This window comes from Rhamphochromis longiceps, linkage group LG3, assembly GCF_057381845.1.
Source record: "Rhamphochromis longiceps isolate RC_006_pf linkage group LG3, R_longiceps_female_GT1.1, whole genome shotgun sequence".
NCBI classification, from domain to species: Eukaryota; Metazoa; Chordata; class Actinopteri; order Cichliformes; family Cichlidae; genus Rhamphochromis; species Rhamphochromis longiceps.
This window is the reverse complement of record NC_140559.1, coordinates 35,390,236-35,406,638: the sequence shown is the minus strand read 5'-3', so window position 1 is coordinate 35,406,638 and position 16,403 is coordinate 35,390,236. Positions and strand designations below refer to the sequence as shown.

At 40.6% G+C, this 16,403-nt stretch overlaps 1 protein-coding gene across 1 annotated transcript; it reads right to left on the bottom strand.

Moving 5' to 3' along the window:
- Positions 1 to 44: 44 nt before the first annotated feature.
- rasl11a (RAS-like, family 11, member A) lies at positions 45 to 15,757 on the bottom strand. The gene is made up of 8 exons (XM_085395501.1): positions 14,960 to 15,757; positions 11,771 to 11,827; positions 11,572 to 11,654; positions 3,977 to 4,017; positions 3,764 to 3,893; positions 3,497 to 3,572; positions 2,080 to 2,156; positions 45 to 787 (listed from the first exon to the last, which is right to left on the bottom strand). Exons 1-8 carry the CDS (start codon positions 15,114 to 15,116, stop codon positions 641 to 643), a joined length of 768 nt encoding a protein of 255 aa, XP_085251627.1. The 5' UTR covers positions 15,117 to 15,757; the 3' UTR covers positions 45 to 640.
- Positions 15,758 to 16,403: the final 646 nt, after the last annotated feature.

Below are 16,403 nucleotides of genomic sequence, written 5' to 3'. Positions count from 1 at the left end.
AACTGGATTGACCCCAGGATAGGAAAAAGAAACAAAACGATGTCTTTTGAGTAACATTTTATTCCCCAGTAAGTAAAAAACAAAACAAAACAATGAATATGTAACACAGTTGAGAGATGAAATAAGAGATGTTGAGTCATGTAAAACAAACCGGATAAATCTGATACGTCTTCGCTGTTTTTGGTATATTTAATTCACTTTGTTCACGATGTATTCATTGGCTTTTAACCGGAAAGAAATAAGACATAAACGTGTCAGAAAGTTCTGCTGCCTTTCATGACAAACATGCAAAGTTTCTGATACAACACAAGCTGTTTGTTTGGCCGTATCTGTCATTTCAGCTTTGGGCAGCGTCTTTGCTGTACTCGAGTCTGGAAAGAGGTCGTGTTGACCACAAGTTCCTTCCAGAAGAGCTCGCCTGCCAGAAAGGCTTTGTTTCATCCATCTGATCAGGACTCCTTGTGCTCTCGAGAAGCTTTGATCACCACACACACACCACACATGTCTTTTCATGCCAGTAATGGCTCCATATCTCCAAACATAAAACTCTTCTTGTGATTTTTTTTTCCCTTTGGCGTTTTAGCTTTTATTTCCGCCACGTGCCCGGCTGCAGGTTGTCATTTTTCAGCCCGTACTGCACTCAGATGGTCGTGGCTGATTTGACTTTGGAGGAGAGGACCTGCCTGAACCTCCTCTTCAGCTCCTGCATGTTGGGAGATTTGGGTCTGGCCAGGTGGAGTCCTCCTCTTCTCTTCTCCCCATTCCCTCCTCCCAGTGCCCGGATCACCTGCGGGACAGAAGACAGACAGACTTGTCAAAATGTAATCACATATGAGAACAAGTCAGTTTTGCTGCAATTTAAAACTGATGCCTGCTAAACTAATTCAAGTCAGTACTGGAAGAAAATTAAGTTTGAATGAATGTTTGAAATCAAATCTGGTTTATATTCCACTGGATTCAAACAAAGGCGTAGACTATGTTCAAATATGACAGAAGTTCAAACAGGTGTCCTGTTTTAAGATGACATTTAAGGGCTTATAATAATAAAATTGTTGTAAATATGTTTGCAGTTAACAGGAAACAAAAAAAAGGAATAAAGTTAAGTCTAAAAGTCTTTATTACTAAAGCTTATCAGGGAAACACAAAGATATTAGGCACTACAGAGAAGGTTTAGACTCTGTCGGCACACTTTCAGGAAAAGTGACACTTTTGTGGAGAACTGATTGGTCAGAAGGTTATATTTGCAGTTACCACGACGATATATTCCAGCAACAGGTGGGGTAAGCCTGAAGTTACCTGGCTGAATTAATGACGTTCCTCCACAGTAAGTGTAGAGGAACAGCACGTTGGCCATATAAGCTTGATACAATGTTAGTATTGTGTTTACTGCTTATTTTCACTCCCTTCAAAGGACTATTGCTGCTCAAAACACTGAAATATTTTCATGCATTCCTCATGTGACAATTAGCAGCACCCATACAGATCTCATATCCTGCAATCTGACAACCACTCTCCCAGACTCCATCAAAATTAAGTGAGTGTGACTTATATCACCACTACCACTTCCTCCCTTGTCATGTGAAATCTCTCAAGCGTTGTCTATATTAGGAAAAAAAAACCTCATCCAAAAAATACACCATTAAAACCAAACTTTAAACTTAATGAAAGCTGGAACTGAAAACCAAAACAATGACCTGAAAGACTCAAAAAGCTACAGAGAACCGCAGATTTACACAATGATTCAACAAGCCAGCGTTTGGGAACCTACTCTCTGCAGCGCCACAAAAGGAAGCAGAAAGTCTAAACATACCCAAAATGAAACAAACCACTTGGGCAAAAATTACTCCACTAGAAAAAACAAATATACAAACCAGTCTATTACGGGCTTTTTGTGATCCTTTCTGGACCAACACATGGTTTTTCTGTGTTTTCTGTATTTATGGGCATCAAGGGGAAATGAAATCCATTTTCACAGAAAGCAGAAAGTCCCACATAGGTGGTTGGACTCAGAATACACCGATAGCTAAGTCAAATTCTAATATTTTGGACTAACAAATATCAGCAAAAACAAAGTCCCACCTCTTGACAGAGATGTAGGAAGGCAGCATGGACTCCTTCATGGTTTTCTCTGGCTGAGACCTCAAAGTAAACTCCTCCTGTGAGCAGAAGTAACATTCAGATTAGGGCCACTCTTATCTTTAGCACAGAAATGTAATTCATTAGATATCATGCAGTATATAGTTAAGATATATCACATACTGCATATACAGGATGGGCAACACTTACAGGTCTGAGAAGTTAAATCAATAAAGGGGTCAAGATTGTTATTCATGGTCATATTTTTATGACCATGAAATTATTTACATAAAACAAAACCTGTACTTAACAAGGTAAAGAACAGATTGGCTAAAAATAACTATAAAAAACTCTGAACTTAAACACTGAGTTTGTTTCTTAGTTTGTTAGCTTTTATTTACATTTATTCGACAGCATTTTGAGCCATTAGTTGTTATATTTCAGCTGTAGCTGCTACTTGTTTTTATAGTTTAATTAGTCCACTTTCTGTTGCCTCGTCCTGTAACCGGGTCATTGCAGCAGATTAGCAAGCAGTTTGCTAACTGTAGCATGGGAGATGGGTGGTCTCGTAGGGTGTCTTGCATTGAAATCTGCTGCAATGACCCGGTTACTGTGTTCACCAGATATCAACACAATTTCGATCCGCTCCTCACGTGTTAACCTCTTCGACATGTCAATGGCTGTGAACAAAGATAAACTTGTAAATAACTCATGAAAGAATAAAGTTATGTTGAAACCAAGCACACCATTGTTTTTCTTGTGACATTACCAATAAGTTTGATGTGTCACATGGCCCTCTTCCTATTGAAAAAACAAAAGTTGTATCCAAGATGGCCGACTTTTAAATGGCCACCATGGTCACCACCCATCTTGAGGAGTTTGCCCCCTCACATATATTAATGTGCCACAAACAGGACTTTAATATCACCAACCATTCCCATGTTATTACGGTGTATCCATATAAATGGCCCACCCTGTAGATAGTGGAATGCAATGTTCTCGCAAAGTGATGGTGGCTGTAGCTCCAGAGGTAGAGCCGGACATTTACTAATCAGAAGGTTGGTGGTTTGATTCCGGCTGCTCCAGTCTGCATGCCAAAATATCATTGGGCAAGATATTAAACTCAGGCTGCTCTCTGATGCACTTGCGCATAGAAAAAGCATTTGTATGGATGGGTGAATAAAGCATGTTGTATGAAGTGTTCTGGTAGAGTAAAAGGAACCAGTCCATTTACCATTTAGTGGTAGGACATATTATGTGTTAAACATTTAGCCTTGTGATATATTTTATTGCTAGTAGAGGGCATTTTTAAACACATTAATGCCCACAAACTGGAGTAGTCAGGCTTCTTTTTTGAAGAAATATCTCTTTTGATTAGTGGGCAAAGGTTTGGTGGTACAGAAGTAGAAGAAACTCCCACCTAATGAAGCTGCTAACGTCTCGCCTTCATCTGCAGGCACTTGTCGGGCTCGGAGCAGGTCACTTTTGTTGCCAACCTGCAGCAGATTACAGATGACACAACAGATTAGATTATAGGATTGGGGTTAGTAGGTGTCTGGTATTGTCTGGTCTGTCTTGCACTAAAGATTGAATGAACAGAAACAGAGACATTTTAAATAAAATAACTGAAGGAATATCACTAGGTTGTTGTTTTTTCCAGGTTGTTTCTAATGATCGCATAACTAACCAGTATAACCGGTATGTTTCCAGAGGGGTGTATACGTCTGACATGCTGGTACAGTGGCTGGATGGTTCTGTAGCTGTTGTGGTCTGTGATGGAGAAAACCAGCACATATCCATCTGCCCAGTAGATTGACCTGCAGGCCCAGTTATCATAGTGGAGGTTAGCATAGTGCACTGTGTTTAATTCAAATTCATATTCGTGTGTTTCCAGTCTTACCTGTTGATCTGCTCCTGACAGTACAGACCCTCGGCATCGTCCTGTAAAACACACAGTAACATTCTGTAGTTCTGCTAACAGGTACTAGAAAGGGGATCATATTCAAATCTAGAACTTAATTTGAAATTCTCCTTCACACGAAGTTCTGAATAATCAGGAACCATCGTATCTTGAAGAACTTGCAGTCCCACACCTTAGACATTCACATTACTCACTCTCTCATTACACATACATATAGGATCTTGGGGGTGGGCACGATACACGGAATCCAAAGTACTATCAGGGTGTACACCCCACCCCTGGCGTCGTTGCCCACCTCTCAATTTTAAATACACGTAGACATTGAGGGCCAGCAGGAGGGACCATGCGCTTACCTGCTGCTCTCTGGCAGGCAGCTCCATGTCCTCCTGGGTTTTAAATGCACCTTAGAACACACATGCATCAACACTACAATGAGCGGGTGGAGGGAGGTTTGGAGTCTTCTCTCACCCCCATTCTCTCCGACCTGCTGGAGCGGGGGGGCTAAGAGGAGGAGTTGGCCGTCCGACTGCGGTCTGGAGTGTGGGGCCTCCCTGCTGCTGCGGAGTCGGGGCGGTCTGCCTCTCCCCACCGCAGGGAAAAGGGTAACACCACCTGGGTCTGGGTGCAGTTCCCCCCTCCAGGGGCAAGGGTACCTAGACCCGGTTCGTAGAGTACACTTGGGGAGTGTGATTGTGTGTACAGCGTCTCTTCATGTTTGTCTCCACGTTGGTTGAGTGTGGAGTAAGTGCATATGAGAGCATGAGGGTGGGAATGGATGTTTGTATATGTGTGTGCCTGTATTTCTGTGTCTATATGTCAGGTTGGGTGTCAGGCGCCACCTCTCTGGGGACATCTGAGGCCCTCCAAGGTCTGGAGGCCTATCTCCCCCCACCACCACTTCCCCTGCCAGTGGCGGACTCCCTCAGACATCGGTGCGTTGGTGGTTCTTTGTGTCTGGGGATGGGCGTCCAGGTACACACCGGCTCACTCCTTGGCGGCCGCTTATCGGGGCCTGGAGCCTGGGGCTCGCTCGGGCCACTTCGGAGGTGGGGTGCCCCCGGCCTCTCGGCCTGGGGCTCGGTCACTCAGGCACAGCTGGCTGCCGGCGGAGCTCACGGGCGCGTCACTGCAACTCCCCCTGGTTCTGTTGATCTTATGTGCTGCACAATAATGTTTAATATTTAGTATTTACTGTCATATTCCCATATATCATTGTGATGTTGTTTATTCTATTACTCTTGTTCTCTTCTGCTTGCTTTCTTTTTTCTTTCTCAGCAGGTGATCCAGGTGATTGATATATGCATTTTTTTTCTGCCCGTTCTGTTGGTTTTTGTTTTTTGCCCTTCTCCCCCGTCCCTCTTCTCAGCTGTTTCTCTTTCCCTCTTTCTTTCTCCCCTTCTTTCCCCCAGTCAAGTCTGTCCCGTATTCAGTAAGTGAAAATAAAATAAACAATAAAAGGTGAATTAAATGGACCATTATGGCAAGGCTGGGATGGTCAATTTGGTAAAGTAAATCCGTTGGGCATCTTTCTTTGCCTTTAGACAATAATTCTGATGGCAAAAGAGCCAAACGGGACAGGCAAAAAAATAAATACATAAAGTAATGTGTTGTAACCCATGTGTATTTTTGATAGCTGAAAATGGTTGGAGTATTCCCCCATCACTAAATAAATAATTGGATAAATAAAATTGAAAAACCTAAAATCTCACAGTAAATTAAGTAGGAAAATCTCAGTTTTTTTAATTTAGATTTTTCTTTATTACATAATGGAACTACTATGAAGATGTTATAGAGCTAGTGAACAGTGACGTACGTGTGTGTGTGTGTGTGTGTGTGTGTGTGTGTGTGTGTGTGTGTGTGTGTGTGTAAATTAGACTAAAGTAGACTACATCAGATACAGACAGATGCATGTGACAAAAATTCCCTTATATTTTCCTTTTATGCTGGTCTGTTAAAAGAATAGAAATCTATTGACAGTACCAGTCTACCACATCTCCATCCTGAGAAATCCCAGGATGAGCTGAAGTAATCCCTTTCTCTGTTGGGGCTGTCCTTGGGTTGACTCCCAGTAGGATGGTCCCACAGTTCCTCTAAGGGGAGATATCTTAAAATCATCTTAATCAAAGGCTTTAATCATCCCAGCAGTTCCTTGAACACCCTTGAGTACCTCCACGTGACAACATTGGCCAGTCAGTGTCAGTAGTCAGATGTGCATGGTCACTTTGAAAAGCCTAGGCCAAAGGTTGGCAACTTTTGCTATCAAGAGACATATTTTTGAGGAATTGCTAGAAAGAAACAAATCTGTATGGAGCCACAAAACATATTTGATCCCTACAATGAAGGTGACATAGCCTATTAAGACAAAATTAGCCTATTAACATTAGTATTAGGTGTAAATTTAATTACATGTAATTTTAATATTTTACCACATGTGATTACTCTGCAAAACAGAACTACAATAATGAAAATGATGGCACAATTGCGAGTTGCAGGAAAAAGTACCTGCTTTAGCATGTTTAAGCCTGCTTTGAAATAGAGTGGCTGTAAAGCTAGGCAGGCCACTTTGAGTCATGGCTGTGATTGCGCAAGTTAATTAGATTAAAATTACCCTGCTTTGATTAAAGCAAATAAACATATAAACAGACAAAACATTTAGCTGCATAACAGCTTGAAAATGCAACAACAACAATAAAGGCTACTTTCAATGTTGTGCAGCTAAGAAAAGAAAAGAAAAGAAAGAGAAGAAAGAGAAGAAAAAAAAAAGAAAAAAAAGAAGAACTTGCAGTACCACGCAATCCTAGAGTAATAGAGAACTTCGCGCTCTAAGACTGCAGGCTTACTTCTCGTTGCTAGAGTTTCTATAAGTAGAATGGGAGGCAGTGGCTTTGTCTTTCAGTCTCCCCTACTGTGCATTTAGTTTTGCTGCTATAGATCCAGATTTCCCATCATAGACTGCTCCTTCAAGCCCCTTTTTTCCATTTGTCATTATTGCATGGCCTAAGTTTTGTATGTTTATGTTATCTCTCTTTTCTAATTTTATTCTTCAAATTCAAATTCAAATTCTATTTCTCACGTACACAGTCATACACAGTACGATATGCAGTGAAATGCTTACACAACTGCTCGTGACCTTAAAAAAAAACAAAATTTAAAAAAAAGAAAAAGGAAAAGGCTATGAATAAGATAGGAAATAAATATGAAAAATTAAAAAGGGTAAATTTTACTAGGAAGGAATAAAATATAAATTAAGGTTAAAAATGAAATAACTGTACAACACAAATTAGAATGAAGGGTAAATTTAACTGGGAAAGAATAAGATAAAATATATAAATTAAAGTTGAAAATAAAATAACTGTACAACAAAATACACAATATAGAACTATATAAGAATATAAATAAATATATACACAATAACAGCAGCTGTACAAGTATTAACTGGAAATGAAGAATGTAGTGTCCAGTGTTGTGCAATCCACATTATGTCTTGTGCAGTGCAAATATGCTTAAAGTGATTTAAGTGATGAAGTGATAACAAAGTCCAGAATGTCCAGTGTGTGTGTAAGAACCATATGTGTGGGTCAGTACTGTGTGGTGGTGTGATTGAGAGACCGTATCGCCTGCGGGAAGAAGCTCCTCCTCAGTCTCTCTGTGTTGGTCTTCAGGGAGCGGAATCGCTTTCCTGACCTCAACAGAGAGAACAGTCTGTTGTTGGGATGGCTGAGGTCCTTCACGATCTTCCTGGCCTTGGTCCAGCACCGCCTGCTGTAGATTGAGTGCAGGTCAGGGAGCTCGGAGCGGATGGTGCGCTCAGCTGATCGCACAACCCTCTGTAGAGCTCGTCTGTCCTGCATGGTGCTGTTCCCGAACCAGGTTAAGATGTTTCCCGTCAGGATGCTCTCTATGGTGCACGAGTAAAAGTTCCTGAGCACCTTGGAGGGCAGTTGGAAGTCTCTCAAGCGTCTGAGGTGGTAGAGACGCTGTCGGGCCTTTTTCACCACGGTGTTGATGTGACAGGACCATGACAGGTCCTGCGTGATGTGAACTCCGAGGTATTTGAAGCTGTCCACTCTCTCCACTGGGCACTCGTTGATGACAGGGGTCTGGTAGTTCCTCTCCTGCTTAGTGCTGAAGTCCACTATCAGCTCCTTTGTCTTACTGACGTTTAGAAGGAGGTTGTTCCTCTGGCACCAGTTCTCCAGATTCCTAATCTCCTTCAGGTAGGCCGTCTCGTTGTTATCAGAGATCAGGCCCACCACGACGGTGTCGTCAGCAAACTTGATGATGGTGGTGGAGCTGGTAGTGGCCACACAGTCATATGTGTACAAAGAGTACAGCAGGGGGCTCAGAACACACCCCTGGGGGGCTCCAGTGCTGAGAGTGGTGGAGGCTGAGACATGTCCGCCCATCCTTACTGCCTGTGGTCTGCCAGTTAGGAAGTTGGAGATCCACTGACACATAGATGAGCTGAGTCCCAGATGCTCCAGCTTGGTGGTGAGTGTGGAGGGAATTATGGTGTTAAATGCAGAGCTGTAGTCTATGAAGAGCATTTTAACATAATTCCCCCTTCTAGTGTCCAAGTGAGTGAGTGATGTGTGGAGGAGATGAGAGATGGCATCGTCTGTGGAACGATTTGGACGGTAAGCGAACTGTAGTGGGTCCAGTGTGTCTGGTAGTGAAGAAATGATGAAGTCTCTGACCAGGCGTTCAAAGCACTTCATCACTACTGAGGTGAGGGCTACAGGGCGATAGTCATTGAGAGAAGCAGGGTGGGGTTTCTTCGGGACAGGAACAATGATGGACTCTTTGAAGCATGTGGGGATCACCGACTGAGATAAAGAGATGTTGAATATCTCAGTGAACACAGGAGCTAGCTGGTATGCGCAGTCTCTTAGGATACGACCTGGGATGCCGTCTGGTCCTGCTGCTTCTATACAGATACAGCCTCAAAAATATGCACTCACCCCCATTAATACTTGGTTAAAGGTCTCTAGCAAGTTGTATGTCAACCAGACACTTTTTGTCATCATCAACAAATTTGTGGCATAACTCTCTGGATTTCTGACCAATCTTCTTGGTAGAATTCGTAGAGTTCAGTTAAATTGGTTGGTTTGATGGCACAGACGCGGCTTTTAAGCATAATCCACAAAAATTGGTTTAGGTTGAGCTGTTGCAAGGCTGTTCCAGAAGTTTAATGCTAGCCTGCTTCATCCATCAAAACAAATTTTGATGTCTGTTTGGAATCATTGTTCTGCTCAGAGAATGAATTATATCCAAGTTTCAACCATCCAGTTGTTGATTTGTAATGAAGTTGAAGAACTTGGCGGTAGTCCTCCTCCGTTGTTATTTAATTTACTTTGTACAATGTCTCAGTACCATTGGTATTTGGGCAGCTGCAAATTTGTCCATGGCGATGTAAAACTCACTTGACTAAGGAGAGTGATGTTTGTGTTCCAGCAGTTCATGCCAGCCTTCATGGTCCCTCGTTTTTTTTCTGAACATCTGAACTAGTTTCCTGTCATTTGAGGATGATTGTTTGGATCTTTTTCCAGACCCTGGCAAAGTGTTGACACATCCAAATAACTTGTACTTATGTACAGTTGTTTGAATTGATGATCCTGGAATCTACAGTTGTTTAGAAATGGCTCCAAGAGACCTTCCCAACCTGTGAAAATCTATAATTCTTCTTAGATCTTGCTTGAACTCTCTCGTTGTTCTGACTGTTGCTCAGTCCAATGAGTGCTGTCAAACAAATCCTTTTTATGCTGACAAAGGGAAACAACTAGTTGTAGTCAATCATCACTAACAACAAGTTAAAAGGCCTTTGTCTTGTGAAGTTAGTCACATGAATGTTTGTATATATTTGAGAATGTGTGGTTCAGAGAAAGTCTACAATAAATTCAGATTTGTACACCTAGTTCTTGTTGTTTAAAGTCATTAAAAGACCAAAGTTACAGTGACATTCTTGCGTATGCTCATGATGACTGGATTTCTGAACACAACTGTAGGTGCTGCAGAATTGCATGCAACACGTCAGACCAAAAACAAAAAAATCATGCCCAACACAAACGAATATAACTATTTCACACCTGTGATGTTATGATTGTTTAAAACCCATCCATGATGATTTTCCTGTTCAAAGTGGCCAAGCACATAGTAATTGTACTAGAACGTTCATTTCCATGACTAATGCCTCATTGTGGACATGTGCCAGCTGTTTCTGACTTTGAACTCAATACATCAGACCACCCAATTTATTTTCTTATCTGAACTCTACCTACAAATTTACCAAGCAAAGTGTGTTTCCATTATTTGCTTTTTAAACACCACATTTTAGAAAACACCCAATTAAAGGTTACGAAAAAGCCCTTAACTGCTTGACCTCGACACACACATTCAACACTCATGCTTCTCTCACACGTCAGTTATTTCTGTCTAATCTCTGAGAGGTGGTCCGACCTGCCAGGAGAGACCTCCTTGCCCTGTTATCTCCCCCCGTGTAGGAAATGAGCAGCTCTGAAGGTTGGTTTTGTAAACAGGCCGTTGAGCAGGATAAGCTGTGTGGCACGTTGCACTCATTAAACTCATCATGTGTGAGGAGATTGTATTTCAAGTACTTCCTCAAACTTCAATACTTTCCTAAAATGGCTTTGAGATAACTTTTTTTTTTTTTTTTTTTAATGGGAATATTTGAGGACTTTGGGGAGTACGAATTTTACTAAATTAGGCAATGATGCAAGAAAGAGATATCCCTTTGGAACTTTTTAACCCCACAAATTAAAGCTAGCACAGTATCAGATTTTCACATCCAAATTATCACAGTCAAGGAAGTTCACAACGGCATATTATTGTTATATCTACAGGATATTTAAAAAAAAAAACGAAGGAAAAGAACAAATGTCAGTCGTGTTATTGGCAAATGAATCTAGAACTATGTGCACAGAGGCGGGTAACTCTAATCGTAATGGTACAAAAGCTTAGAAATAAAACAACACACTTTTAGGATATAATTGTATGTGCATCATCATCATCAGCTTTTTTCTGATTTGTTCCCCTTTATAAAACATTTGAAGAGAAGGTAGGCGAGGCTTTTGTACCTGAGATAGCCAAACAGTGGCCTCGGTAGCACGTGGAAGAACGATACACAGCCACAGCAGCCTCCCACCTCATAATCATGATAAGTGACAATAATTACGAACTAATCAATAACAGGTCTCAGTTAAAGCCAGTGCCCTAATTTCCTGATGGTGGCTTACTTATCTCCTATATTTCTGACCCCATCAAGCTAACTCTAACTGATCTATGATCATTTATATTCTCAGTGCTTCCTTGTGGTGTGGTTAAAGGACATTTTGACACAAGATCTGAACAAAGATGTTTGCAGCAGTTTCCCAAAATATTCTTTTTTTTTTTTCAATTTTAACATCTAGAAATAGTTTGAATAACTTTCTAAATCAAGTCTGAAACCTGTCATATCAGCCGTCTGTATGTTTCAGTTATATTTTGGTACTTTCATGCAGTTAGCATAATGCAAGCTAATCTCCAGGATGACGACATGGCTACAGCCCCCTGTTTACCTGGAGAGCGACACAGGGTGTATCCTGGATCTGAAGCGACACTTCCTCACCCTCCAGCGTGACCTTTCGGGAGTAGAGTGCCCCTGCAGACACAGAGATTGAGGCGGATTGATGAATGGATCAACTTTTTTTTCTATAACAGTGGACTTTTACAGAGGGAACTCAGTCAGTGAGTACAGTCAGATGTGCAGAAACTCACCTGTGTTTGCTTCATAATCACCAATGAACCTCTTGGTCAGAAACCTAACAATCAAAGCTAAAAAGAAACAAAAAGAAAAATTAGAGATGCAAAAGAAGAATAAAAAGTAACAAGAATGAGCACAGAGTTTGTAGGGCAGAATCCAAACCTCTGTTACAGAAAAATCAAATGCCCCGCAGTAACCTTCTGATCTATTTAACACTTTCCCCGAGCACTGCTACATAAGTTTGATTTTCAAGACTTTAGTATCTAAACAAAAGAGTCCAAAAGTCTCAAGGGAGAAATGATTCACCAATACTCAGAATTTGAATCATCTTCTATTGGTAAATGATTGCCTCATCCACCTCTGGGTGTTTGGATTCTGAACACTGTTTTTCTAACTTTCAGTCTTTTGGGAGTGGGAGTTTGGCTTAATATATCTATTTGGATACCACCCCATTCACTCCATCAAAGGAGAGGTTTATCTTTCTGTAGGCTACCAACAGATGATACCATGAATAATACATATAAAAAGGTCACTGGAGTGATTCAGTGACTGGATTTAAAACAATAAAGGACTCACAACAGATATAAGCAACATAATAATGGTCCACATGCCTCAAGAGATAACTTGTAGCTTCATATTAACAACTATTGTTCTTATTTCAGATAAAGGCATGAAATTAAAGGACCAATACTAATCAAAAGGTTCAAACTGAAAGCTTTATTAGTTTGTGTGTGCATTGATGCTTTGCTCAGAGAAACTGAAAAAAGAAAAAAAAAAGTGTAGAGGTCCATCTCAGAGTCCAACATTTATGCCAACTGAGGCATGTAAAGTATTGACAGTACAATTAGAAAAAGACTGAACGAGTACGGACGGTTTGGAAGGGTTAAAGGAAGAAAGTGTCTTCTCTCTAAAAAGAACGTGGCAGCACGGCTTTGGCTTGCAAAGTTTCTTCAGAAAACCAAAAACAAAGTCCTTTGGACAGGCGAGATCAAAGTTTAGGTGTTTGACCATAATGCACAGAACCACGTCTGGAGAAAGCCAAACACAGCATATCAGCACAAACATCCCATTACAGCTGTCAAGTGCGATGATTTGCGCTTGTTTTGCAGCCACAAGACCACTGAGTAAATCATGACTCCTCTGTATACCAAAGGGTCAAATGTGAGGACATCTGGTCCACAGCTAAAGCTTGGGCAAAATTAGGTCACGCAACAGCAAATCTACAACAGAATGGCTGAAAAAGAAAATAAAGCAAAGTCCAGACCTCAACCTGGCAGAAATGCTGTGATGAGACCTTAAGAGAGCTGTGCATGAACGAATCCTTGCAGAGAAGAGTCAGTCACAATTCTTCCAGTTGGAGAAATAAAGTCAACAAACAATAACTTTGTGTTATTGCTGCTAAATGCTACAAGCTATTAAATCATGCAGTCTACTTTTTTTTCCACAGGCATGCAGAAACTCCTATGAAACTGTTTTTCACACGACTGCATTTGTATTAATGCATGTGTGAGTTTGTTCTTCTACACCCAGTGCTGCCATAACCATGTAAAAACTTCTTCGACTTCTAGAGCATCCATGTGCTGTCTGATAAAAGGTTAAATGAATAGGCTGCAGTATAAACTTTAACTACATTTTGATATTTTAAAAAACATTGAAAGTATTGAGCCATTGGAGCACCCACAAATCCTGGTTCCTATATTTCCCATAATGCAACCATTGCATCTTACATTACGCCTTTTGTGTCAGGTAAAATGTTTTTGTCTTTTAACACCACAACTGTGGTTCATGACACCGATGCATCATAAAAGTGCAAGTCATAAACTCAAGTTAAGGCTCCCTTGGTGATATCACAGCGGCATCATTAGGGTGCATCATGTGGGCCACAACTACTTTGAATGTTTACTACTAACTGATGAACTGATCATTTCTGTGGGAATCTTTTAGCTCTTCCTTTGCTTTCTGCAGCCTTCTCGCTCTCATGTTCCAATCTGAGCTTTATTATAACTGTAGCTCAGTCTCTTACCTCCAGTGAGATAAATGAGCCTCTTGTACTAAAGCTTACTCTCTGCTGCTCCCCTGGCTGATCTGTTTAGTCTGTTACTGAGAGCCAGTGCTGCACTTTCTGACTGCAGGGCATCAAATGTATTTTGAGAAGCCGCCGTATGCTTAAAGATTCCTGAAATCTAAAATAAAACAATCGAACAGAAGCTGCCATTTATAGTCTTTCCTTTCCTCTTGTTGGATACTTTTATTCTGAAGGGTCCCACTCAGGTAGTTACATTATAGCAATAAGTAGCTACATTTACTTATAAGACTATACTCAATGCCAATATTAAGCTGTTTTGATAGGTTACTTGGAGTGGATAAGATATCCAAATTACTCCCCATTTTTGACTTTTCAAAATAAGAGTTTGAACGCAGAACCAAGCACTACTTCCTAAAATATATTTTACATTTTTTTAAACTAATCTTAAAATAAATAGATAAACATGGCTTCATTAACTGATGCAAATGAATAAATACATCGATAGTGGTATATATATTTTCTATGTTTATTTTGATTACGCCCTCTGTTAATGCCATTAACATGCCAGGCAATGCAAATGAATATTAGAGTGTGTGCCTAAATCTGGCACACACATATTTCTCCATATAATGGGTTCTTATGTTAATTAGTACCTCATGCACTTTTAACATAAAAATAAAAATACATTTGCCTAGCATGCACTAAAATCTTTGCTGCTCATCAGTTGTTTTTGTCCAAAATGCTTGAGTAAAGTTATCAGTGCATGGCTTTTAATTGTCAATAAATACTTTTTGATTCGTATAGTTTCTGTGAAATTATTTAGATACTTCAACTACAACTTGATATACTCATTAAGAGCCGTTAAAGTGGACGGAAACGAGTTAAATTGATCATGTAAACAATGGGATTTGTCGCCCCCTGGCAATCATTACCGGTATGCATTTTCGGCAGGCATTTGCAAATATTTCTACCTTAATTAATCAGGATATTTTAATTAGAACGGACCATGCAGGATTGTTCATAGTCGTCATGTTAAAATCCAAGCCACAGTTTTCCCAGAGTAGTTCCCCACAACGCGTCAAATCAGCTTTAGTTCCCGTGCAAAACTTCCCGCATTCATTTGAATCCTAATTTCACAATTCAACCTGTATAACCCCCCCTCCATTCCTCCCCGTACCGGTTTTCCCGACGTTGCTCGCTCCCAGCACCACAATCTTCACCGTCTTGTTGGGCACGCAGTCCAGCAGGGGGTACTCCGGTATGGGGACCAGCAGAAAGTTGCCAGACCCGCTGCTGTTCATGGTTCCCGGTGCAGGGTCGCCAGTCAGCCGCATTTAGCTCCCCTCTGCCCTCTGCTCAGCCCTGCTCTCACTAGAAAAATAAAAAACAAATCCCTGGACCCAGAGAGGGGAAAAATTACTCCAGCGCGCACATAATATCTCTGTAGAGAGGACACCGGACCTCCTGAGGTAGCCTGTGGATTATTCACGCTTCTAGCAGCTTTAAACGTGTTGTGAAATTATCATAGAAAAACTATTTTATCCGGGAAAAAAAATCCAAATTATCTTCCAAGTATCCCAGTTCCAGTTCAAAGTTTTCCTCCACTGAGTGAAAAGCTTCGTGGATCCTTTTCACTCACTTCACAAACAGGCATCCCTGCCCTCTTTTGACGCCTGAAACAAATAAAAAAGAGAAAAGGATTCCGATCCGCAGCGATTCCAGATGCCTCTGACTGAGAGCAGAAAGAGGCAGAGAGGGAGGGATGTAGACTTTGAACCGTCCCCTATAATATTCCCGTGAGACCGGTCTAAATCGAGCTCCACTTCCCGGTCTGGAATCAGACATCCTGAAGCTTCTGGGAGCTGATAAAACACGTGATTAGTAAGTAACGAAGCTGCAAAACAAACACGCAGAGCAAGACGAGGCCCTGTGAGCCAAATACTAATATTAATAATAAAAATGTCTCCTTAGCTCATTCACACGTTCTGTGCTTTCATTGTGTTGGAAGACCATTTCTGTATTAATCACGTGACCTTTCCAAGGAGATTTTATTTTTTAACATTTTTGATTTGCACAGATAGACAGATTCAGTTGTAGAACAAAGTTTTGATCGGCATTTTCTCCATTTTAAAAATGTTATGTATTCATTTATTCATGAGAATTTTTAAGCCCTCTACTGTTCACCTGTTTGTTCTTCCATCTTCCCAGAGACTTTATTTTTGCCATTGTTTGCCATATATTTTATCTTCATAGTTGAGTCCAAAATCAAAACCCACTTGCCACCAAGGTGTTACTAATAAACAAATAACCGAGTGAAATGTTTTCTAGGAACCCAAACAAAAAATGTAAAATGTAAAAGTTTTGTAAAAGACATTTTATCAGGTTTAAAACTCATGTAAATACAGCAAAAAGTCAAGAGTTTATCTTAAAATTATTGTAATTTCGGTTCACACCCCTGTCGTAGATTAAAAAAACCATTTTAATACATTTTTGATTGTTAAAGATAGTCGCCATCACATTGAACACTCATTCAGTTTCACACAAGACTTTCAGAAGCTTTTAAAAATGTAAAAATGTACTTTGCCCAACTTTACAATGGTTACACGTGTTTATTTTGTTTG